General features: G+C 43.9%; 1 protein-coding gene across 1 annotated transcript in view; it reads right to left on the bottom strand.

Moving 5' to 3' along the window:
- Window positions 1-22,397, bottom strand: part of PRTG (protogenin) — an 84,637-nt gene extending 62,240 nt beyond the window's left edge. The window contains 2 exon segments of the mRNA XM_086471759.1: window positions 21,029-21,331; window positions 22,310-22,397. Of these exon segments, the coding sequence (XP_086327885.1) occupies window positions 21,029-21,331; window positions 22,310-22,397 (391 nt within the window).
- Window positions 22,398-27,577: the final 5,180 nt, after the last annotated feature.

The raw sequence follows: 27,577 nt of genomic DNA on the forward strand, positions 1-27,577 counted from the left end.
CCACCGTTTGGGTTGGGACTAGATTCTATAAAAGTGTTTCTGGCCACACACAGACAGACAGACACACACGCACACGGAGACACAGTTTTCACCATCAGTTTCTCAAAGTTAAGACCAATCTGAAGTTTCATATGCAGTATTTTCTCTTCCTGAAAACCTGGGAAGTCAAGTAGACTATTCTGGACTAGGTTTTTAAGCAAATGTACTCATTTATTCCTTCTTTCTAACAGTATCCTCAGAAAGTAGGAAAGTGTATTGTCTTATCCACACACAGAATAGAAATTATTGTGTACAAGTTTTTGATCTACCCCAGTGCAGGAAGTCAAGAGAAGAGGAGGTCTCAAATGGATACATGTCGAAGACAGTTGACAAAAAAGGAGAAGAAACTTGACAAGATAAGGAAAAATTTCCTCCCCTCCAGGAAGAACTAAAAATAGCCTTTTTCTTTTATGTCCTGACTTTCCCAAGTTTGTTTTTGTTTTCATTAAAAACAAAACTTTCTTCCCCTCTTGAAAGCTCTTTATAAGTGCAAGGTCTGGAGACAAGGTCTCAAAGACAGAATATCATCTTGGGTGCTCCAGAGAAAAAATAGCAGAAAAAAATAACAAATGAGGCACGTGGTTCTGGAACAGCCTCCCTCTGGTGAGGCAGTTTTGGAAATGCAAGCCCTTCCTACACACATGGACATCACTGCTGGCAGAAGCAAGCTCTACTGCTGCCATTTAACTATTGTCTTAGAAGCTTTCTGTCCTGTAAATGTTTCTGTTCTGAGCACAGGACACATCAAATGGCACATGAAACACTCCACCCTTAAGCATGTGGCTGGCTGTCTAAGCTTTCCTTCTTGGGTAAAAACTGTGAATTAAAAATTATTATAATAAGTATGTCAATACATCAGGAGCATCTACGATACTGATTCACTTTTTCAAGGATAAAAGCAATCACTTCACCTCAGGATACACTGTACTTTCTGAAAGATGCTCTTCCCTTTTGCTGAATTCACTGTACATTTTGGAAAGCTTTAACCTTAGCAACAGAAAGAGTTCGTAATTAGCATGTCTGCTGTATGCCAAGAAAAAACATCAAAACAGTTAAAGAAAATTGGCTCCTCAGAAGTGGATAATCACCCTTCAAAAAGTTGTCTTAAATGCAGAAACACACATGCAGGAACAGAAAAGTACAATTTGACAAGGTGACTATTACACTGTACCGTTTCCTCCTTACTACTTCAGACCTCTGAAACAGGCACACAGCTTGTTATCCATGACATATGAATGTAACTGTGACAATAAATGGCATCCTAGGTAGCACCAATGTGCTAAAGAAAATAATGGGAGGGAGGATCCTAACAGACATACTACCAACCCAGGAGTGCCTTATTTTACAGTTCAGTCTCCAGCCCATCAGGTGCTCTTAGGGCCACACAGAGATGACAAGTCAGAAGAATTGCAACACGGGGCCATGCATCAAAATTCCCAGTCTGTGGAAGGAAGAAAGTACAGCATAACACACCCAAGTCTTTCTATTTTAACTTGGTCAAAGCTAATGATTTTGCAACAATGGCACTTTCCACTTCCCGCAGCTACATGTAAGCTATTCACATAACCACACACATTCCCTTACTACACCTCAATCATTTAATAAGTGGCAAGAAATATACTACTACCACCCTTCCCAATGAAATCAGGCATACATACCACCTCTGGAGTTACCACTGGCACTGTTTTAAAGGAAATAAAAGACTGAGGCTTAGAAATACGTGGTTCTATATATTCAACAGTTTATGGATGGTGTTACTGACATACCCTGCTGAACCATGTAAACAAGTATGAGAGATTTGATCTTTCCACTTTTGAAGGCATCCCAGCTGGGGTTTTCCCTTCTCAGTCTATCTATCATCCAGGCAACAGTGTGTGGCCAGAGAAGTGCACAATAAATGCTAATGCACTTATCCAGGAATTCTCCTTTGCTCTTCTGCAGACAAGAAATGTAGGAAACGGTACAGAAAAGGCACCCAGTAAGCCACATTAACCAGCTTCAAAGCTATTCTACTTGTGTGGCTGCATGCATTCAGGAGAAAGAACACACCACTTTCTTCCTTGCAAGGACTGCTTTCCTTCAGCAGTTTGCCAAGCGATTGCCTTCTAGTATCTATGCTTAATCCTACAGATGCCTTTCTTTAGAGTTGTTGCCATTCTGTGAAGAATTAGTTCTGCTTAATAGCCCAACTGTTGTATGGAGAACATCCAGCACAGTTTTGTACTTTACAACATGAAGCAAAGGATCAGCACACAAGCAGGATTGTGCACAAAAGACACATCCCTTCACAGCTACCTTAATTTGGCATCAAAAAAACCAACCAACAAACACCAAAAAACATCCAACCAAAAAACCCACAAAGAAAAAACGAATAGAAAGGTAAAGATTGACTGATATGATTCTAAGGTTCCTCAAAGAACCACCCCAACAAGAACAACAAAAATGTAGTAATCACTCAGTGCAACACAGAAATTTCAGCACTGTGCAACAAGAGCCTCCAGCACTGTAAGCGCTGAAGCTGCCCCATTCTGATCAATTAATTTCACTGCAGATGCCAGCAAAAAGGCAAGACCTCTATTTATCAGTCGTGTGCCTTTAAAAATAAATACATGCTATTCCTAGATGAAATAAACCAAGACCCTAAGTAGAATGCAATACCCACTCTTCACCTCACCCTGCCCAGCTCATCAATCAGAGGAAGCACCACAGAGCACATCCCAGGACAGGAGCAGGGCCCCACACATTCCTCTGCCATGCCGCCCACTGCTGTGCCTTCCCTCGCATCTGGGGGGAGGCAGGGGAAGAGGTTTCATTCCATCCCGTGGCAAACTGACACCATCCGCGTACAAGCGCACGTAAGCTGATATGGCGGTGCTGTAAGACTTCAGACTGACAGAAACGCTATCCCCCAGAGATAGGAGCACTCTCCATTTTTTGCTTCCTGTGTTTCAGAATCAGCATCGTAGGATGAAAGACAACAATTTCACTGCAAAACGCTGAGGAGACGCGCTGGGAATTCAAGCCCTTCAGCCCCTTCTCCAAATGTCAACATTTCGGCGTTCCCATGGGGAAAGAAGAGATGCCTCCACTCTCAAGGGCCAAACGCCTGCAGCTCATTTCCCTGTCACCAAATGCCCACCGACTGCATTACACAGCCCCAAGATCTCTCCCCAATAACAGTCTTTCTACAGAGGGTAGTTACTAACAGCAAAATTCTGAATGTCTTAAAGTTTGAGAGCAGCAGGGAGAAAACCAGAAACGTCACACACAAAAAAACAAGTAACAAAAGGCACTGTCAATACTGCTTATTTACTGAAGCCACTTAAATCTTCTAATTTTATATTTATTTGAAAATTTCTGGAGGTACAGGAGTGGGAAGAGTTCACAACTCTTGCAAATTCCACATAAAAATAGTCAGAAGCCTGGCTTCCAGATAAAAATCACATTGCCTTCAATGTCATAGAAATCCCTATGTATTTCCCCAAGTATATTTCTCTCACTCCCTTATGTGTCTGGAAAATACCCTGCAAATCTGTTCTGAACACAACAAAAACATCCTCATATCAAAACCAAACATAAGAAGCAAAAAAATTTTGTCTTTAGAGGAAGTCACTTTGCTACGGCTGTTGACTACTTGGATGGGAGGCAATACTTGGATTTCCAGTTTGCCCAGTCATATTGCAAGCAAATAACCACATCTTACTGAGTAGGTAAAACCTCAGGTTATTAGATCACTTATATTCTCTAATACGCAATGACAACCCATCTTCATTTTCCACAATTTTCCAAGGCTCAATATTTATCTCCAACTCAAGGCCATGAATCAAAGCCACCAGGATGGCATGGAGGGAAGCGCTATCTGGAGCACAGAGAAGCCAGCAGCCCCATCTCAGACATGATGCTCCAGCCTGAAACAAGCAAGCTCTGAGACAGGGGACTGATCCCCAGGAAAAGCAACTGCAGACATGAAAGGAATACCACCAGGCCTCCATGAAAGAAGGAGGTCCATTCAACAGGTGTTGGATCTTATCACAGATTTCTGACACGTACATAGAGGTGTATAACAAAGAATTACTAGATTATCTCAGACTTCCTTACTCTCTTGTGCTCTTAAGATAGTTCTCAATAAATATAAAATTCTCCCTTTTCCCTCCCAAAGAAGGCAAGAAAAGAATACAACTGACCAAGCCTCACTGTATTTTCTTCTAGATTATGCACTCGCACTTCCATCAGCAGAAGTATAACACCTTGGCCTCAAGCCAATCAGAAATCCCTCATAATGCGTTCAATAAGCCGAATCAAAACAATACATAGCTTATGTGAGTGGGATAAAGAAACTTGAAGGTCATATTTCATCTGCTGCAGCTCACCATGCTCATTCAAACCGAGGCAGAAGGTTAACTGGCGGGATCTGCTCCTTAATGCCTGTTATTTCCAGTGAAAGGAGCCAAGCAACAATGTTATTTTCTCAGTACTTCATGAAGAGGATCAGTAAAAAAAAAAAAAAATCCTGAGGGAACAGAGCCCAGCTGAAGGGAAGATGGACAGAAAAGCCTGGCAACACGATGAAGAGGAAACACGCCTCCCTAGTGCAACCCAAAGTTGTTTTCTGGATGTGTTAATTATAAAATTGAAAACATGATCCAAGTTTCATAAAGCATGGAAACGCACTCCTCGTTTTAAAAATAAGGGATTCTAAACCAGCAGACAAACGGCCAGAGAGCACTCTTAGCATTTGGAAAATGCTGTGTTTATACAACAAACTTTTATTCATCAAGTGAAACGGGGACTGGACAGAAAATACCAGGTTCTACCCTCAGATTTACAGCTGTCTGTGTTGTCTGTAGGAAAGTATTTTATTAGTTTGATCCTGTAGAATTTATTCTCTTCCTGGTTTTCTCCACATCTAAAACAGTGGCAACACACTAATCTTTTACTTACTTTAGACTTCTCTGGATTGCTTAACACCATATATGACAGGTAGTAGGAGCACCAATATTCATATATCATACACATTAAAACTAAAAGTGAGATTAATACAAATCAATATTCTTAACCCTCTGTCATATCAAGTCATCACAAAAACCTATGGATTTGTTGGCAAAAAAAAAAAATGGTGGGGTGGACAAGTCATAGAAAGGAGGGATGGAAACAACAAAACACTCACGAAACAGAACAGCCCTATTGCACTGATGGAATTGAAACGATCTGTCCCTCTTCATGAGCACCACACTGTGCTGATAAACTAAATCTCTCTTTGATTGAAGGCCGAATTAAAACAGAGCAATGCAGGAACTCTTCTGACCCAAAAGTAATCCACTCAATCATATAATGCATCTCCTTCCTTTTAGTAAAATGAATAGCCTCCATAGAACCTTTTTCTTCCTTGACAAGTCCTTGACAGAAGAATGTGAATCTGGACAGTTAAATGAATCAATCACCAGCTGCTAGTCCAGGGCCAAGATGGTGAGCCGAGGGGCCTGCCAGAGTTCACTGACCACTGGTCAAAGCAGGACAAAGGCTTCGCCTCTATGAATAGCCCGCTTCTGGGATCCAAAGGTCACTTAGCTGCCTTGGAAACCGTCCCCTTTGGTTATTTAAAGTTCTCAGGCTATTCTGCCGCAGATATTATTGTTTCAGGTGGTCACCATCTTTCCTCTTCACAACTTCATGAAAGGCCAGGCAACCATTATTTAGGTAAACACAAGACAATGGTGAACACGGCAGCAACTAAATAGCGAGGAAAGGAACAATTAAAATAAGTACAAATAATGCTTTACGTTTCCTCACAATCCCAGCTTCTGAACACGCCTGTGAAAAACATCCTCAGAAAAAGAAGGTCCCAGCACCCAAAGGGCCAGATCCCCAAAAGGATCCAGGTGCATATCTTACAATGAAGGTGTTGAATACTTCACTGCCTTTGAGATCCTTTACATAAACATGTCAGGAAAAAAGAACAAAAAAAACAAGTATCAGAGCTTTTCTCTAGTTGTGACTGCTGGGCTGTATTTCCAGAAAGCCGCCCTATGGCTCAAGTTAAGACCTATAGCCTAACAAGTAGGTGGTACTCTAGGCTACATGCTGGAGTAAATACTTGAGAAAAAGAGACAGGCTAGATGAAGGAGAAGGCGAAACCCACAGGTGCCAACTCCTCCGCATCACCGGAGCCTGCAGTCCTCCCTGGCACCTACCTAATACCATGCACAACATAAAAGCCTTCTCCTATACACCAGCCATAAATCAAATTTCCTCTCAGTCAGGTCACAGAGAGAGTAAAGGTTGCACTGACAAACACCAGAAAGCATACAGGTGAGCACTCACCTAAGCCCTGACCACACACAAGCTTAAACTGTAGCAAAGTACAAATTTAATGCGGGTTTTGTAGTACTGTGCTAAAATGGTTTCCTAGTCAGATTACACTCTGATAAACAATACTACCGACAGGTTTATAAATGTTGCCGCAGACCTCTACAGGATCTTCAGTGCTCAATAAACCTTTACATGTAAGAAAAAATTACTTAAGGATTATTATTAAGTTAAAGCTATTGCCAAAGACACGCCTAGACACCAGCCCATGTTTTGGTTGAATCAAAAAGTTCTGATAAACTTACCTAACTTGTCTCAGAAGTTGTCACACCGCCCTCTGCTACAAGTCTTTTTTTCCTGACATTCTGCCTATATAAAACTCTAAGACTTCCAAGCATATTTATTTCTTTTTCCTTTTTTGCTCCATCGCACACATCATCAGAAACATGAAGCTAAACCCTAAACTTTCCCACTCACACAGCATTGAGTATATCTGTGTCCTACGTGTATGTATACACACACACGAGATGAAAATTTCCAAACCCCAAATGCTCAGAAGTTAGGAAACGGAAGAAATGAAGGTTACTCAGGTAACTGATTTGCTCTGTTTATATACATACTTCAGGAAACAAGCTAACTGCACACTCACACTTCCCACACTATTCACAGCACCGAATGAATGCTGCTCACATAATGAGCATCTATTCAATATTATGTTTGCTCTGTTCAGTGTGTGGCCTCATTCCTTATTTATTACACTCTATTAACCACTGCCCTGAAGACAGAGTTAACTTCCCTATGGCCTTTTCTGCAGGGCTCTGCACTACAGTTCTTCATAAATGTTAATGCATCTACTCTCACAACACCTCAAGATGACATGCTACTACTATTTTAGTTGTACTGTTGGGTATGGACAAACAGTTGGATGGTGGCCCAAAATAGTCACTAAATTTAGGTGCCAACGAAAAGACACCGATCCTTCACAGCACTCCATGTGTTGCAATCACCGCTCCCCCAACTTGTTACGGCTCCAATTGATCAAACCTGAGAAACTTGTGTCAAACACCAAGCCCATAAGAAACACATAATCACACGCTTCCCACAAAAACTGGGAGCAGCTGACTTGTGTCACACGTTGTAGAAGCTTCTGGCTGAAGCAGTGATGCAATTTAAATCCTTCAAAGATCCCCTGACTGGGAGGTATTCTTTCTCTCTCTGAAGTTCCTAAGGGAAATCCAGGACTCCTGGGTCCATATTCCGCGTCATGAAAGATCATTGGCTATGACGGGCATACTTTCATGGTCTCTGCCAACCCCTCGGTCCTCTCCCACTCCCAACTTGTACTCATAGCAATCCCCAAATCCAGCCAACCCTAGGCCTCACTCCACCATCTCTTCCTTAGCATGAGCTGCTTCCCACACGAAATGCATTCATTTCTCTTACCCTTCCTGACCTCTGGACACATGAGACCACTCACACCTCCACCTCACCCCCTTCCCCTCCCAAACTTCCTCTCCAGGTAATTAGACCATTGTTTTCACTTGCTTCAGCTTTCAATGACAGCTGGTTTCTCCAGGCAGTGTTAGATCACACTTAGGCTCCTCATTAATTCAGAGCAGCAAAAAAAGGCAAGTCCACAGCTGCCTAGAACTGCTTAGAGGGAAAGCCCAGCTCAGTGTGCACAAGCAACATGCTCAGTACAAACAGCATCTTCCGTGTCTCTAGCTAGTCAAGCTGAGTAAGTCCATCCTGAACATGTGGAAAAAAAAAAAAAAATTTGAGATTTTTTTCCTCGGGACAACCACATTTGCAAATATATTCACAGCAACAGCAAAAGCTACTTCCAGACACAAAGACCACTTCCCCAACAAATCCCATGTCTCTGTTCCCTAAGCAGAGATTCCCACACTATTCTTGTGAAAAACAAAAATACAGAAAAATCAGTTTCATCTTAGATTTGCTCTAGGAAACCGAATAAAAAGTCCTGCAGAAGTATACTGTATTAAAAACAAACAAACAAAAAAAAGCAGAGATGGATACTGACACAACAAATTTCTATCCAAAAGGTTAACATGTCAGAAACTTAGCAACTACAGTCCTGCAACATAAATATTTGGTAAATTTATCAGTGGACTGCCACTGGCCCTCTTAGAATAAGATCATAATTTGCACAAAACAATAGAGCAGAAGAAAAGTCTACCACTGGTATTTTTTCCAAGAGTCATGATTAAAAGCGTCAACAGGCTTCATCTCTACTACGCAAAAATAAAGTCTGACAGCCAATTCTCTTTCTTGGGGTGGCTGATGATGTCTTCTCAGAAAATCAGGGTGGAGGGGTTTTTTCTTCCCTATTGCTACAACTCTAGGTTCTGCTATTCCTTCAGAGTGTCCTGCTAGGACTATAGCTAGGCCCCACTAACAATTCAAACCTATTTCATCTTACCCAGCACAAAAATTTTGATGATTTCATAACAAAGTAATACCTGAGTGAAGTTACCTTCACTCTGCTGTTTCCTGAGATGGTCAGAGCTAATCTACCAGGTAGTAGCTTCTAAAAAAGCAAAGACAAACTCTTCCCAGACAGCCCCAAACACCCACCACTCTTGCCTGCTTACCTCCAGCCAGCTCCAGCACTTGTCAGGTAACACAGAACGACAGTTGAAATCACCACACTAACCACAGATGAGCACACAGACTGCTCAAGGGATATGGCATTAACTGCATCCTACTCTACATTTCCAAAATTTCAGACTAGTGTCAGCTGCTTCATGTTTAAAGCATGATTTACTGTTATCTTTTTGCAAACGAGTGGACTGATCTATCTTCTTCATATTCCACTGCAGTTTCTTTTTTCATAGCTTCAAGTTTATGTCATCAGCGGACTTTCCTATCTAGTACACACCAAAAATCCCACAGGCTACTACTAATGAACAGCATTAAGAAAACGTCAACGTTCTAAAAGTTCACCTAAACATGAAGCACAGATTTTGAGTGTGCTTCATTCTCTCAGTAGCATCTGCTTCCAGTATCACCTCTGGCGCACAAAGTGTAACATGCCTTCGACACAGCTCCAAAAGGAAAGAAATACTGCTTCCAAACTCAAGTGAAATAAAATTCTTCATGAGAAATGTTTATTATATTCTTAAAATTGACCATTTTCAATAAAATCTCTGACCATAAAAGAGCCTAATCTACTACCATGTATCTCATAATGATACCTATCAGCAGATTAGATATGTCACCTTTTTTGCAGAGAAATAGTTTCCTGCAGTTATGTTGTGATAGACAGTATGAGTGGTTTTTTCATTTGCATGTTTTTTTCTTATTATTGTTTATTTATCTTACATAAAGTTATGCAAAACCAGTAATTATATTGGAGAAAAGGGGGAATAAAGCACTGTGTAGATTTCAGGGATTCACCATCTGAAAGCTTTTATTCTTACACAGTGAAGGAAAGTTATGACCTTTGACATGTGGCCATGGTGCCAAAGAAACTGCTCATAAATGTGTGTCAGTAAAGGAGCAGAAATCAATAAATTCATTTAATCCAGTGAACTATTATGTAGTGAGACACAATATATTTTAAATAGCCAACTGCTCTACTCTTTCCCTCAAACGGCAAAAATATTATGTAATGGATTTTTGTATATCTGATTTTTAGAAAGTTTTACAATCTGAACATTACCTTTGACCCATTGATAAATATTTTAGTCAGATATGCCACAATTTGTTAGTACATTCATTCCTGTTTGAAAGCTCCCTGATACCACCGATTCAGGTAGCACAATAGGAACACTAGCAGGTGGGCAGATAGCTTATTAACAACCTCTACCGTTATCAGAGGTAGCTATCCACAGGAATCAAACACAGGCAGGTGTTAAAAGTGTGTATTTTTTTCCACACTGAGTGCTCAAGAGCAGAACAAATGATAACTGTTCATCATGACAAACAAGAGAATTTTAAAAGACCAAACAAAGCACTGCTCTACATATATTACAAAGGCATTCAACAAAGCATTTGGTCATCTACCCTGTATTTTATGAGAATTAGCAATAAGCAACATCAGCTGCCACTAAAAACAAGTACTGAATGCCATGTGCTGGGAATGCTACAAAACTCCCACCAACACTACCACGAATTCCATAGTAATTTCTTGCACACTGTATTCTAGTATTTAGTATATCGAAGAATTCCAAACACTAGAAAATATAATTATTGCTAGAAATAAAGTTCACATCCTTAAGAGGAAAAAAAAAAGAAAATTTTAATAATTGGAATAAACAAAAAAAAAATAGACTAATGAGAAAGAAAAAACAAAACAAAAAATCCCCATACCAAATTTTGTCTCCACTTCTTAAATAAATGCAATAGTGATGTTAAGAGGATAGGCTAATGCATCCAATAGAAACTTACATGTACCTGTTCCATGAGCCACTGTGCACAGAGCGCTGTGGATTTGTACAAACACCATTTTTACAACAGTTTGGTCATGTGATAAAATTGAGCTGCCTGCCTGGCACAGACTGGCTGAACCAATAAAAGCGGTATCCACTTTCAACCTCTACTGAAGATCGGTGACAAATCTGCTTGCAAACTGCAGGCCACAGGGTTGTTTGCATAAATAAGCATTAAAAACGAGATGAAAAAAAGAGCTGGTCACACGCTCACTTACGCTTTTGGGGAGGGGGTGGGGGAAGGAAGTCTCCCCCTTGTAATTTGGGACATGCTACGTACGAAGTTTCTCTCTCCTCAGGCAAAATGCCAGAGTCATGCCAGAACTCCCAGAGAATATTTCCAGTTAACATCAATTTGCCGGATGTCACAGACAAGTTTAATGAACAAAATGACAAATGTCTGCCCATGGCTTCATAAAGTCAACGAATTCTCGTTACAGAGAACATACATAATGCACAGCTCTGCCTGAGGCACATGTTACAGTTATTAGAGGTTTACTAGAGATCTTGATGTGGACAGTGAAATGGTAATTTAACAATTTACATCAGTTAATTTGCGATAAGTTACCTAAACAATTATTAGTGTTGACGATTGTACAAGCAGGAGTAAGCAAAAAACCAAAATTTAAAACTCTTCTGCATGTTCAAAGACCTTAAGATTAATTTTAAAGTTTCTTCGAAAAGAGAATTGCTTATTTGATAACTTACAGTTGTAACAAGTTGTAAACCAAAAAACAATACTGTGTAACACTGAGCTGGTTTTATTGTACATTGTAATGGCTACCAAAACAGCTTTTCCTTAATCATAACTAATACCTGATTTTGAAGTGACAGCCAGACCACTTGAGACAAGATGTTAAACTTCTGTTGAATCATTTTTACATCATCTAAATTTGGGGTCAAAACTGACCTCAAAGTATCTTATGACACTTCCCTCCTCTGCCACAGCTGTGAAAATAAGCTCCACTGGAAAAGAGTACCGCCTTCCACTCATCAGACGGGAATAAGAAACAGAGGGGTCACCAGGAGCAGTTTTGCAAATCCAAAACAACGACATAGCATATATGTGACAATTTATAATGAGAAAAAGGAAAAAAACAAATGACTACATGCAGCAAAACCAGCCTGCACCTGACATGAGAAAGAGAAGAGTGCAAACATGGGAGAGGACACAAACGATAAGAAAATTTTGAATATTCAAACACATCAGCAAATAAATTAACAGTTTTTCGATTTGACACTTTTTGCTCTCCATTTCAAGGTATATAGGAAGTGAGTGTCTCTCCAGATGGCTTAAAAGAAATGACAATCCCACTTTGTAAACAGGCTGATAGATGGCTTCTCTGATTTGAGGAGAGAAGGCTGACCATTGCCACTCGCATGAGAAATTCATGCTGCAAAGGTTGAGGAGGTACAGAAGAGCAATTTCTTTTTCTAATCATATTTTATCTTGTTTTGTCGTTAATCTGAAATGGCTCAAAGAAGAGCCCAAAAAAACCCCAAAAAAACCAACTCAAAACCCTCTTGACTGGAAGATCCAGAAAGATCTTTGGTGTAATGCAAGATTCCAAAAGCAAGTCATGTGTATCTATCAGGGTGTCCAAAGGTGAGCTCGTACGCATGTGGTAAAATTACACTGATCAATTAAAAATCCAACATTTTTTCTGCTTTTATAATTCTATCAATTTGCCAGTGATATCACTAAGACATGAAGGTTTTGCATAAGAAATTCTGATCTACTGAAATCTATTCGATCAACGTGAACAGGATTATTACCTGAAGACACTAAAAAAATCAAACCTGAAGATACCAAGTTGCTTCTGTCCACAGAATCCCCTCCAGTTTCCGACATCCATGCATTGCTATACACAAGATATACATCACGAGCTGCAAAGCCTTAGTTTAACTGCCCCCCAGCCATGTATTAAAAGAACACCAGATGACATGTTTAATGCTTATAAGAACTTTTATGTACCCCTTATCCCTGGTCAATCAGGTGATTATTTCTTCCAAATCTCTCTCGTATATGCAAATCATTTCAAAATGGAACGACTGCACCTCAGAGCTAGAGAGCAAATTTCCACTACACGTACTTCTAAGTCAAGGTAAATAATTGCTATTATTAAATTCAAAATCATAACTTTAGCATGTTCCGAGCCTAGAGGACTAGCACGAGGTAAGTTTTGCTGCTTTGCCATCAATATACCCCTCAGTGTAGCCTGTAGCTAGAGACAAACTCCTTTCTCCTTTCTAAAACACTGTATTCATCCCTCCTGAAGCTGTGATTCAGCAAAGCCTGCCGGCTTGGGACAGAACCGCAACCGTGCCCAGAACGGACAGGTTCTCAGGAGGAGCTGGGACAGAGTGCATCACACGTTCTGTGCGCCTCGCCAGGCTCCACGGCCATGGCTGCGGGAAACCCTACTCAATGAGGTTTCTACCTGTTTCCTAGTTTTATAACAAAAGTTCTTGTCTCTTCTCAGTTTTGCTAGAACTTGGCAATCAGTGCATTTCTATTTATTTCATATTCCAGAAGTTGTTCCTTTCCTCAAAACTTTGCCTACGTGCAGAAACAACTTCATAAGATCATTTTCAAATAATTTATGGGAATGTGTATTCTTAATACTGCAGTGAGAAGAGGAAAACCGTTTACACAGGTATAAACCCAAGAATCACAATCACAGAAGATTAAATAACTGCACTCCTTACTGACTTTCTCCCTCTCCAGTAGCTAAGCCCCCAGTAATTCTTCCAGAGATAGTCAAGTAGCATCTTGGTATATTGCAGCTTTTGCCTCAAATTAATGATTAAACTCTAATAACAGTTTTGGATATAAAGCTTGTTTTCAACATTCCTACGTCTTTTATAACATGTTCATTTTCAGTATTTCATTTCTCACGTTGTATTCCACTGCTCTGACATCTAGTAAATAAGATGGCACTCACTGAACACTATCACAATTGCTACAGGCTAGAAGCAAGTGTAACTTCCTCAAGCGTAACTACTGAAAAATTTTGAGTTTTCCCCTCAGCCAAGCTCAGGCAATACCCTGACCACAGTGGGAGTTTCAAAAGCTGTTCAGTGTAACAGTGGCACAGAAAGACTTGGTAGCCCTGAAATCCTTACACCATAGAACACAAAGATTGCACATTCTGTCATTTTTGGGTTACGATAATAAGAATCCAAGTGAACTTCATGAGCACACAGCAGACCTATTTGCATCCCGGGGGAATGCTACCCAGATCCTATTCAGCTAAGCTGCAGATGCACTGGTGTGTCAGAAACCTCCTACCAGAAGCCCAACAGAGACAAGCAACTGAGAAACAAGCACTTTGGAACAGGGCCTCAAGAAGACAACTGTATTAGCCAGGTGCCATTTAGTTTATTTTGCCTTCATGAGAATTCGTGTTGTTAAAAACAAAAAATGCTTCCACTCACCTAAGGAGGTAAAATTCGATTTCATTTAAAAAAACTAACCAGAATTACTGTCAAGAGTTACGAAACAAAGTAAAAGCAGTAAAGAAAATCAGTCTAGAACTTCTTATTTAAATTCTCCTCTGATATATCAGGAAGGCCATCTCCCTCCAGAACTTTTACAAACAGAAAAAACAACACAGAAGAGGAGGTTACGATAATTTCGTAAAGACAGACAGACAAACCCTCCACACTCTGGTGGTTTCACAACCGTATTTTTCCTATGTCTACTGTTTATCTCCATCTATTAAAAAAGTAACGATTTCATCCATACAAACAGAAAATGTTTCCACATAAATGCTGGAAAAAATGTTTCCACTATAGATGTACGTTCTGGAAGCTGACAGACGGATTTCTAACTCTCTAGTGTGACTTTTTTTTTTTTTCCATCTGTAACTCAATTGTTGAGACAGGCAACTTTAAAATGTAGATGCTGCTTAAAAGCTACATAGAGGTTGACCCTAGTAAGTAATGTTGACCATACAACCCACACTTACTCAACAAAATGTGGAGACTTGACATTGTTGATTACTTTTTCACTTAGGTGGTGATTACCAGTTATAAAGAGTGGAAGTAATCAATCCCAATTTAACAGCTGGGCCTATTGATGAAACAAAAAAAAAAAAAACAACAATGCAAAACTAAACAAAAGATTATGTCCACAATCTTGGAGGTAAGATGTGGAAAAATACGAAATCCTGAGGAAAACACATAAACACTAAGCACAAATTTGTCCGACAATGGAAATCACTCTATTTCTGTAGGAAAACGCTTAGTAACTTTTAAATTCTTCCTCCAAGAGTCTCTTTTGTCATTGTCTTAAATTGTTCTGCACACCATCAATAGCCACAGCTGTTAAATTGTGAAGACGTGACAACAAGTCTCTAGGCAAACAACTGCTCAGAGTGAGATCCTTTTCTTTAGGATAATCAGAGCTGGCTGACAAAAGGGGGCCTTACTGAATGCCCTTTCAACAATTTCTACACCAAGAAATGCAGCGAGAGAGGGAGGGGGAAGAAAGGGAGCAGTGGGGGGGAGCTTCACACTGCAAAAACAGAACAGCATCCTTTGCTGCCATACATCGCTTTGCAAGGAGAAAAGAAATCTCCAGAGTTTAGTGCACATATCACACGCAGAACTGGCACCAGGTAAGAACTGAGTGCCTCTAGTCACAGTTCTGACAACTTGTAGGACTGTACCATGTTTTCCCTCAACGTTTCTCACGTAGGTGAAGGTTTTATTAGCTACAGGGTACACTACCAATAAGACTGCGCATTCCTTTAAAAAGGAAGCTGGTAAAAACTTTATACATTATAAAGTTACGGTGATAAAAACTAGTAAAAACCGTAACAGCTTTGGCCTTACTAAGTAGGAAGAAAAGCAAGGGCATGAAATGCCTCGGTTTGGCATTATGCTTGACATAATTTGAAACTGAGGTGTAGAGGAAGCCCATAAAAAGCTTACTTCTCCCATAATGTGGTAGTAGAAACAAACAACGTTCACGTGCACTAAATACAGTTTTGTACATTTTTTTGTCCTGGCAACAATATAAAAGCCCATCCCTCAGTTTGTGGAACAGGTACAAGTACAGACCAGACACTGGTGAACTAATAGGGAATGCCCTAGCGGAAAAAAAAAATAATAAAAAAAAATTAAAAAGTAACTAGTGGTAATGTCTTAAAAGGATGTTGACAATTTCTTCTTTAAAGGTGTTGTAGGACTTCAGGTGAAAAGATGTCTGGATGAATTCTAGAAAAAAATCCTACCCAAAAAAAGAGAGTTAAGAAGGAAAATATTTCCAAGTTTTCTTATTTCTTCAGTGTATCTCAGTTGAAAACCAAAAATCTTTCTACTTTTCTTCACTGTTATCAACTGATGTTGCTGACTGAGACCTTACACATCCTCCTGCCTTGAATACTGGAACTGAAATGCATGAGTGATCAGCCAAGAGCACTCTCAGCTTAGAAACGGAGTCTCCTCTCAGGACGTTCAAATCAACTAATCAAAGGAACAGCAATAAAGCAGCACTTGTAACAACCTGAAACAAGGGCTCCCTCAAACCATCTGCAACCACACCAGTTCTGCAGAATTAAGACTTTGCCATCACTTTTAATTCAAGACCATTGTCTGCAACTGCCATTGCCTTTTCACTTCCACCTCAGTCGAAAACCACTCCTGCTTCCTAACCCCACCCTTCCAGCTCAGAACACGTTCTTCTCTCCATTACTATTTAGAATAATTAAACATATGCCCTATATGCATTCGGAAGACACCTGAAATGACAGATTCCACACAAAATGAAAACTATATTGTTAGACCATAGTTATTAATCCCTTCATTTAAGGCAAGATACTAAAATTAATTAAAAAATAATTAGTAGCAGAAGGGCACAATTTTTGCCTATACACATGTTCCATAAAGGCCGTAGTTTGATTAAATCTATTTTTGTGACAGTCTAAGTTTCAGCAGCCTTCCTCTGTCCCCACTAAGCCTTCCCACTTCATCGTTCCTCTCAGCTAGACCAGTGCAATCACTGTAAGTGGCTCCATAACAAACCACACCAGGGATCTCATTTGGGTGAAACACCATCTTTTGGTTTAATTCCATTATTTTAACCCAGATCAGTTCCCTGTTCAGTTAGCCACACAGGCAGCTGTGCCCATACAAGGACAGGCACAAGGCAGAAGTGGGAACAAACAGCTGGAACTGCTAAGAAAACATGATAGCCACAGCACAGAATAAGACTCAGCTGGGTGCACCTCAAAGTGCAAATATTTAAAAGCAGAGCGAAAGATGTTATTAGGATATCAAAACATAAATATTGCCCATTATTGGCAGGACAGCAGGACCAGCAGTCACACCACTGCGACAGCAAGTAAGAAAAATCACAAACTCTCCACAAAGTCCAGGCAGCTCCATGCGGAAGGCCCAGCGTTCCACAGACCACAGGGTAGCGTGCACATGCAGCTTCCCTCCAGGAGCCCGTTCCCAGAAGCCTTCTGCTTGCATAACCTTTCACTCCTGTGAAATGTAGAAACCTGCATATGAAGAATCAGGCCTACATTTCCTGGAATTCACAAACATTAAAATCAATTCTGCCACGTTACAAGAGGACAAAGGGTTACCGAGGAATGCTCCTACCTAGCTGTATATATCCCATCCAACCGTCTTAAGACTTCGATTTCCACTTTTTGTGAAAAGTAAATCATGAGCACCCTGTCCAACTCCTGTCCAAGGCCCACTTTACTAGCTTCAGAACATGATCCACCTTCTCCATTCTTTCTTAATACTATCTTATTGGAAATCCAGTTTTTAGACAGAATCTTAAAGAGCTGTAATTCAAAAATGCAGGAATACAAAAACCCTGGCTTGTTTATTTTTGGCTGATTCAAAGCAGTACAAAAGCGCTTAGACTTTCTCCACAGCATACACTCCTTTTACATTCCGTTAAGAGAGACCTCTCTCAGCAGCAGTAACCCGAATTTTGAGTAAGTCATACTCTTCACTGTTAGCATTTTACTCCCACATTGCCCCACAAAGCACCACACGGGAACATCCTCCTCTCCCCCCCACGCCAATTAGCCTGCTTTGGAAGCGACTACAAGCACATACTGAAACGAACATTTATTTTTACCTAAGCAACACCTCAGCCCCACAGTTTCCTTTTTAAAAAGTAGGGAGATCTCACCGAAAAAAAGCCCTAAATTAGTCAAATTCTTTTGTGCATGGATGAACAACAGGAAAGCAAAGCCTTGGGGCCTCTGGGGAGGAACCCTGTCCCTGCAGACCTACTCTGATGTGCTCGAGAGATAAGGCTCCATAGTGACACTTAAGGAAAGGCCTGCTCACATTTGAATTTCTGCATTCCTCAAGAACAATTCATGGCAATCACTAACTTTGCAGAGGAGCTACATGAAAGCTTTGGCCAATGAATGAGGGTCATCTGCTCTTTATCACAAGGGTAAACCTCATCCTGGCCAGTTTCTAACCTTTTAACCCTGTGAATTCTTAATTTGCACATGAATAATGGAATTCTTGCCAAGAGTGCAACCTTCAGCTTCCAGTTCCTAACTTTAGAAACCAAGACCTGATCTCCTTGTGTGTTCAAATCTTAAAACTCTTGGACAGATTAAAGTTTTTGATTTCCAAATGCAACACTAAACATTACAATTCTGAAGCAAAAGATAAGCTTACCGGCAAAAGCTCTGACCAGGCAAAATAAAAGAACATCCTCACACCCCGCTGCTACCAGTGACTGAAGAGAGCATTTGCTTTTTTCCTCCAAAGAAAGAATGCCCATTTAATGCCTATTCTCCACCTGTTTAATATGTATAGTTCCTTCTGTACCCTGACCACAAGGTAATTTTCCTTCGAAGCAACTGATAACAACTTCTAAACAAAATTATAAGCCTACAAAATCCCCCCTCAAGACTTTAATTTATTTCACTTTAAAAGTCTGCAAACTTCAATCAACTCATGATAGCAGGCAGAAACAGTGTAAAAATGAGATATAAAACTATTTTGCACGTGTTTTATGGGCTTCAAAACATGACAATACAAATTACTGCCTTATTTCACAGCTTTCCAGTAAAGATGACATTCTGAAACCGGTCAGAATGGAACACGACTAAAAAAAAAGAGACTGCTACATAGGATAACTTCGTGTTTGGCCACTAGTTAACCACTTAATCGCTAAGTCAACAACACCTACTGTGATCGTTATGGATCCACTATATCTTCCAGTTTTCTCCAACAGCCATAGGAAACCTTTCAAGTATTCAAAGAAGAAGAAACCTTTTGTCACAGTCTTACATGGGAGGTGAGGAGGGGAAAAGAAAAAAAAAAAAGGGGGGCTGCAAAACAAGAGTCTCACTCCACAGCATGCAATCTATTGGTTCACAACTCTTTCTTGGTAAAAATTGTTCATTATCAAAAAAAAAAAAACCAAAACAAAATTAAACCATCTTCCTGGTGAACTAATGTGCATGCAAGAAAAAAACATTTAGAGAAGTTCAGTACTGTCCACATCAAACCAGATACTATAAGTATGCTGCCATGCTGTACTCCTGCAGTGCTCTGTACTAGTCCAGAAGTTCTCTGATAGTGAGCATAGAGCTCATCCTTCAGTGTCTGAGGTTTAACATGGCCCCAAATTTTCCAGTCCTACACACAGAATCCATCAGCCACTGCATTGCTTTATATTTAACAACAACAAAATTCCTATCCTCTTAAGAAAGGTTTTCTTCAGTCTGTTTATTAATGGTGCCGACACTCTGAAATGTAATGATGTGAATTTAAATGTCAATAATATTAATATTTCATTTTTCACCAATTTATCAGAAGCATCCAAGAACTGCTTGGCCTGTGAATCCTGAATGTGAGATGCCACGATACAAAGTTGTAAGTAGCCAGGTTTTTGACATCGAGAGTTCACAGATCAGCTGCTTTACAGCATGTGAAAAACTCATCGTCGGAGCCACCTGCTTCCAGGCAGGTTTTCAACTGGCCAGCACGGGCTCCCTGAATAAGATATTTCACACCTTCCTGGCGTACCTTACAGACTGTTTTTGTAATCAGTTCAGAAGCACACAGGAAAAAACAACAAATGTTAACGTTCAGACATTTTTTTAATGTAAGCTAATGTACCGATTGTATTAACTAGTTTCACACCAAATTTAGCAAAACTTGCAATTTGTAACTAATGTCAACTGTCCATAAAGGTATCTGCACCACAGTTTTGGCAACTTGCTACTAAGAACAGAGTTGAAGAGGTCAAAGGAAGCCTTTTCCTATTAGATTAAGTTCACCAGTTAAGTCCCATTACAGAGGGAACATGAAAAGACTACATAAACCATGTCCTCTTTGAAATGACTCCACGTACTTTTGGAAAGCAAAATAAAAGAAGGTGCTGTAGAAGCGGCCTACTAGCATGGCAAAAGGCACAGCGTTCCGTTGTTCCTAATACACGTCTCTTGCTCAATACATTCAGAGCTGCTAAGAAAACGGAGGGCAACACACACTCGGAGTTAGACTGCTAAAGCCATGAAGGCACACGCACACGACTATTTCCTTCGGAGTCACCCCAGAAACGTGACTCACTTCCTAGTGGAGCCACATAACAGGCCCTCGTGGTTGGTTCCAGAGGACCCTTAACAAGTTCCGAAAGGGACAGCACCTGCATCTGCTTGGCTGAACACATGCATCAGAAAAGCAAGGGCTTCGTAATCTAACCCTCATGGTTGCCCAGAAAACCCTTCCCGCTCTTTCTTCTTCCAAAGACAGCCATCCTAGTTATCATTCTGCCTTGCCCCAAAATGGCACAACACAGCATCAAACTGTCAAACAAGCAATAATATCTTTTTTTTTTTAAATTATATTTGTAGATAACCCTTGTAAGGCTGCCTGAACAGCACTTGAGAAAGAAGACCTGTTGCCAGCACAGCTCTGTATCACCACCTGCTCTGCAGACCAGTGACCCCAGGAGCCACCCACACAAGGCATCGCTGCCCAAGAGGTCTCACGGATGGCTGTGCCACTCCTGCGACCCCACAGCCTCGAAAAGCGGCCGCCGGGAGTTTTGCTCATCATCTTTTAACATGTAAAAAGAAACAAAGGTTCCGCAGAATTGACTTGCTCTTTGCTTTTGCAATTCGTCTTTTCAGGTACGCAATCAAAACGATACGCTCTAGCACACTGTTCAGGGAATCGCTGTCACAAACTCAGGAGCAGGTTAATAAACAGGAGCTGGAACTTACTTGCTAGTGTGAGGTGGCTTTTTTGACTGAGAATGGCCCCGTATTTGTTCAGCGCTAAGCACTGGTAAAATCCTTCATCAGACAGCTCTCCTTTCTTTCCTTCCACCTCACTGATATAGAGTGAACCATTGGGTAAAGTGTAGATCCGTTCATTTTCAGATACTTTGCCTCCGTTTTTCAGCCATGTAATAGTTACAGGAGCTTCACCACGGGCCTGGCAGTCTAAAACCACCGGATCCTTCCTTGAGACAGTAACGTCCTGGGGCTCTTTCACAAAAAACAGTTCACTAAAGCACCACACTCCTAAGAGAGGGAGAAAAAAAAGATTTTGCCTGTAAGTATAGAAATGCGGGGTACCAAGAGCAATCGTGAGCGGCATGTCACCTCGCAGAACCCACAGCACAAGGTGAAACTATCGTTGCTACAGGCTCGGGGGTCTCTGAGCCCTCCAAACTCGGAAAGCCCTGGGAAGACTGTGGCCCTGGCTACAAGTGGGGTAAAGCCACCAGGCTGGGGAACACCTCCCAGTTCCCAAACGCACTGTGTCAAGGAGCGGGAGAGCCGGAGCCTCAGACGCGGCGCGGCCATAACCAGGGCTCGGCACGGGAGCCGCTGGGCGGCTGGCCGGCGAGCACCGGCGACCCCCGCGGGGCCGGCCGGGCGGCGGGCATGGGTGCAGCCTGAAGGGGCACCGGGAGCCGCCCCGCTGCCGCCGTCGGCCCCGCAGCGGCGGGGGCTGCCTCACAGGTGCGACCCTCGCCGCTGCCGGGGCAGCCGCCGCGCAGGGGGGGCCGAGGGGGGGCGCCTCAGCCGCTCGCTAATTTTACAAGACTGGCGAAGGAGCCGGAGCGGGGCGAGTCGTTAAAAGGCTAATTTTACAAGAAATCGTTAGCGGAGCCCCACACGCCGGCGAGCGGAGGGGCGGCAGGCCCCCGCGGCCCCTCACAGCCTCCTGTTCCCGCCACCGGCCCCTCAGAGCCACCCCAACCCCGGCTCGCGGGGCGCGGCCAATTAACGGTCGCCCGCCGGCCCAACGTGGTGGTGGGGAAGCCGCCCGCCGCTCGCGCCCCCTACTGGCGGGGCGGGGTACCCGGGAGCCCCTTCCGCGCCGCCCGCCCCGTCGCGGCGCGAACAAAGCGCGGGGCCGGCGCCGGTTCCCGCTCCCGCTGGTGCCGCCGATGCCGGATAAATAAAACCACGTGCGGCGGAGCGGGGCCAGGGAGCGGGGCCAGGGCGCGGGGCAGACAATGGGCCTTCGGGGCGCGGGACGGGCGGACTCACCTGGTAGCGGCAGCAGCAGCGCCCGCAGCAGCGCCCGCAGCAGCGCCCGGCGGCGGAGCGGCGCCATTTAGCGGGAGGCGGCTGGCATGCTCCACCGGCCGCCGCGAGAGAGACCGGTCAGCGAGCGAGGGGAGGAGACAAGAGATGGACGGAGCGGCCCTGGCGCGCCCGTCCCGGCCCTACTCTCCGCATCTCGTCTCCATTGGCCTTTGGGGAGGAGAGGGGCGAGGGGCAGGGCCGGACGGGGGGCGGAGGAGGGAGGGACAGCGCTGGACGGGGCGGGCCGCGGCGGACAATACCCCGGGGCAGGGCATGGGGGGGCGGGGGGGAGCGGCAGGACCCGCCAGCCCCGTGCACGAGGAGTGGCGAGGTCCGGCGCCATCTGGGTCGAGCACGGCCGGAGGGGGGGTGGAGGCCGGGCACGATCCCCGCCCGGGCGAGCGCCGGCGCTGCCCCGTAGACGCGGCCTCTCCCGGAGCGCGGCGCCTCGGACAGCGCCGGGACCCGCCGGGCCAGCCCCGAGCCGGCCAGGCTCTGTCGGCTCCGGTTTTTCTCGGGCAAGGGGCTGAGCCATTCCGACCAGGGCAGGAGCTGCCGACCGTGCCTTATCCCAGGGCGCAGGGTTCCCCCGGGACCTCGCGGACCGGAGCGCTCTTCTCACCGGCATGGCGAGCATCTGCAAAGCGTGCCCTTCGCCAGACCCGGCTATACCAAAGGCCTGTGCCAAAACCAGATCTGCCCACCCGGTGGGGGTACTCAGCCCGAGCCCCACGCCATGACCCTGCAGGGCCCAGTGCAGGTGCAGCGATGCCCAGGTTTGGCAGAGCCCCTCCCCGCCCAGGTGAAACGGGCTCTCCCCCGCACGCAGCCTGGTTTTTGAATGTGAGGATGGGAACGGATCAGAAACGGAGTGCCATTTTGTCAGCGGTTCTCCCTGACCCCTTCTACAGCACCGATAAAACCACTTCCAGATGGCCGTGTGGGGCAGGGCTCTGCTGCTGAGGATGAGCCGCCCTTTGCTTGTCCCCACCAGAAAGCAGCCCTGAGTTTACATCTGCCGCTAGTCTGACATGGAGCTTGTTGAAATGCAACCTGAACTGCAGCCAGAAAGCTTAAGAATCATGCCATCACCATCCTAGGGATGATTCGTGTGGGAGATACCATCAAATTCAATGCTGCTGCTATCATTTAAGCTGTGATTTTACTCCATGCCCACAGCCAGTGATTTCTAAGCTCTTTTTTTGTCTGTTCAGAGTTCTAGTTTCTAAAGTTACCATGTAGGAAGGCATCTTCTTACTCAGCAGATTTGCCCCCTGTTTGCATTCATTGTGAGAGCTGCTGACTTCAGTGACAGGCAAGTTTTTACTGCTTTTTGTTCCTGCCAACACTGCAAAGCTCACAGAGCCGGGAGCTGGCAGCCAAACTTGGTCCCTTCTGCTGCATCATCACCGGGACTGGCTACAGGCTCTGTCAGTGACTCCCCTGAAAGCCTTCGGGAGAAAATCAGAGCTATCTAAACACAACGTAAGCTATACTTTGACCTATATCACCTTCCTTACTTGTCAAAAATACACAAACAGAAGAATTTAGCTTGCTCTGATCTTAGCACGAGTTTTCAGGACAGGTAGTTAGGAAAGATTTGCTTTACATGCAGATCAGTTACCCAAAAGGCAGGCAGGCAGTTTCACAGCCACTTTGTAGAGCAGAACTGCACATACACAGCTGTGGTGTCCAAATAGGAGCAAATACAGCAATGGGATCCACTTGACCCACTATTGTTTAGTTTTCCTCAGTAATTTACTTCATCCAGTCACAGAAGTGCGAACTATGAAAAAAGTATCACTTCCAAGCAATTTTGCTTATATTAATTTTGAGTACGAATGATCAAGCGTTCATTCTTCTTGTGGCAAACCCATGACTCCCACCTGCAGCTCATGCTGGTGCTGTACTCCCTCCTGATAAACTGGGGTTGATCCGTGACCTGCAGTTGAGTTCCCTGGATGACCTCAGTGCATCTAGAGGACAAATAGACCAACAGGGAACACGTCACCCAGTAACAATGCTATCCCGTGTGCTTTGCTCAAGTGGTGGAGAGGCTGAAGCCACCCCTGGTTAGAGGGACTGCCGCTTCCCTGCAGCCCTTCGCTCTGCACAGCCGGGTGCTGCTTCCCGCAGGCACAAGCGGGTGGCTGTGCTGGACTGCCCAGCGCTGGGCACTGTCCCACGAGGGACATCTCCGTGCCCAATTCGCCAGCCCTTTTTGAAGCAGGAGTTGGTAGTAGTGGACCAGGGGACAAAGCAAAAAAAGCCAACGGAGAAAGAGCAAATTGTAGCTCTACCTGTGGGCTGGTTCCCATTAGCTGTGTAATCTGTGCTCGCCGATGTGCTCTGCTGTGGTGGGGAAACCACTTTACCGCCTCCCTGGACTACTCTGTGCCAGCAGGAGGTTTTGATCATGAGATCAAATGCAATATTTGTCTTAAATGGCTTAAAAAAGAAAAGTGCTTCCCACTGGAGTGTTCCTTGTGCCTGAGTCTGGGCACCTGTGAAAACCAGTATTTCCATTAGCACATTTCTGTTGAGCAAAACAAATAATAAATTCCTCCCTAGAATTACAAAGTTCTATAACTAGATGAGCATAAACTCTCCCTCCTTAATTTGTCAGAAGTCATTATTTTAACACATTTCCCAGTAATTAGTTGCATTGGAGAGAGTGCAGACTTGCGATAAATCTAAATTCAGACCTCACTGCAAGCTGACAAACCCACTGAACCACAGTTTAAAGGCACTGCCAGCCATAACTTTGTCAAATACACCATGTTAGTAAATATGGAGCCAACAAACACAATCATCTGCTCTGCTAACCCTCTCACAGAAGCATTATCTCGAGAAAGCCAGAATGGCAGTCCAGGATGAGTACAAGGTATTGCCAGCCAACATAAACAAAGCTATGTCTACTTTGCTGCAGGGCAGCAATTTTTCTTCTGTCACCAACACAGACTTTTTTGCTTGACTCTATCTGTATTTTTGGCATATGTCGGAAACTATGCAAACTTGCCCAGTTTTTGTGGTTCTTTTCAAACTCATATAAACCCTTTTCTATGCTTTCTCCTAGATTTTGGGGTCTGCAAACAAGCTGCGCACACCTTTCAAAGGAATAATAACTCATAATACTTCAGCAGTCATCTCCTCGATGCCTCAAAACCCAAGGCAGGAGCAAGACCTCTCTTTGAAGTGCTACTACCAGCTGGAGTAACAGCATGCTGTCCAGGTTGCTGTCGGTAAATAACCTTACGCTGCATTTCAGCCTCAGCCCCGGCAAGCCCAGTTTCTATGTTTCCTGAAAAGAAGTATTTTAAAAATCAGATTGACACAAACAGATCGAGCTCAGGACTTTGCTCCACTGCTCTTCTGTGTGCCTGTGAGGGCAGCTATTCATCCATCCAGGACTGCTAAACTGCGCTGAGCCTGTAAAATCCAGAATTTTGGTCCCATTATGAACCAGCAAGGAAAGAGAGGGACTTTCCAAAGGTGAATGCAGTCTGATGACCAAGGTGGTTATACACATTGTCTGAAGTGTCACTAACATCTCTAGAAAGGGAACTAACAGGCAGGACTCTTCCCTGGCACGGAGCGTAGCAGTTTCAGGAAAAGGAAAGAAGCTGAAAATTCATCTGTAACTGGAGCTTCCCAAAGTGAACTCTCTATTCGTAAGAGTTCTGCAGCCACAAGCCCAGGGTGGAGAATCACGTTTCTTTCCAGGTTAAACTAAGATTTTTCTGCCATTAGACCATTTAATACTTCTTTCAGATTAAACCAGAAATAGTAGTTTGGTCTGTGGTCAGTTTTGCACTGAGCATTTCAGCTCTACCTGAGGAAAAGCATGGCATCATGTTTGTTAGTTCTGTCATCCCTGTGGCCTGGGAAAAGCCATCACAGCAGCACGGAGGGTGTTCGGCACGGCCACAAACCGCACGAGCTGCGTGCCCCTGTGCTGCTACATCCTGCCTGACCTCACAGGCTCACAGAGGGGAAAGTGCCTTTGCCCACGCGATCCATTCCCCTGGTTTGGCTTTGCTCTAACACCACAACGCTGTGGGACAGAAAAGGACAGGGATGAGCACCAATGGGAGGGAAACAGAACAGGTGGGAATAGAGCAGCAGCTCAAGCGTCCGCCTTGCCACACGTGCCATCACAACACCATCCTCAATGAGCTGCAGCCTGTAAGAGATGGTAGTAGGGTCCTGGAGGCCAAAGCTATTTTCAAACCAACGTATCGTCATCCTGGTCCCCCCCATTGCTCCGAGCCCCACAGGCTCCACCCTTCCCTGCCACCAGTGCTAGGTCCCTGCTCATCCTCCAGCTCTGCCAGCAGGCTATGGCAGGAGCTGCCAGGTGTCACTGCGGGTGTGAGGGAAGCTGTAGCTACAGGCACCCAGGGTGGAGAAGAGGGTAGAGCCACCACGGGCAGCTTAGCATGGCTGCAGCAGTACTGGAGCTGCGGTCGCTCTTCAGGGCAGGCTGAGGGCAGTGGCAATGGCTGGAGCCCTATCGACTCCAGGGGAACTACGGCAATTTGCAGCGGCTCAGCTCTGCCTTTAGCCGAGGGAGTCCTCCAAACCCAGCCAGCAGGCTGCCGTGGCGCTGCACTCCTGGCAAGGTGTCGTTAACCCTTCTGCTCAGGGAAGCCCCCTTTTTCTTTACAGTTTTTGATCTGGTGCTGCTGTAGGCATGTTTAGACACTTTCTCATTTCTCATGCCAAACTCCCAACCCAACTACAACTATATTTACAGATTTACAACATGTTAAGCTAACTCTATGAAGACCCACCATGCAAACATTTACTTTTGGCACATTTGGTCACTTAGTGGATTCTTGCTTCATTTTGAGCCTGTGTACAGTTACCATCTCCATCACCTTCTCACAGGAGATTCATTCCTTCCATGAGCGGACAGACAAACACACCTTAGGCTCAGCCCTTGGGATGCTCATGAACATTTTCTCCAGGGAGCCTTCCTGTACAGGAAAAGGGCACCTTCTTGACAGAGGGATTTTAACACATATCTCACCTGGCTGTAAACCAACAAACACCAAAGTGGAAGGAGTACCATTATTTGTCACACTAGCTTTTTTTTTTCCTCCTGCCTTCCACAATAGTGCTCCACTGGCCCAAATCGATGGATACGCCTCGACCAGGTTGTTTCATAGTGCCCCAGAGACAGTCCCCAGACATTTACCCCACTCCTAAAGGCTCATCACACCAGAA

The sequence above is a fragment of the Leptosomus discolor genome, chromosome 11, assembly GCF_034619465.1.
Source record: "Leptosomus discolor isolate bLepDis1 chromosome 11, bLepDis1.hap2, whole genome shotgun sequence".
NCBI classification, from domain to species: Eukaryota; Metazoa; Chordata; class Aves; order Leptosomiformes; family Leptosomidae; genus Leptosomus; species Leptosomus discolor.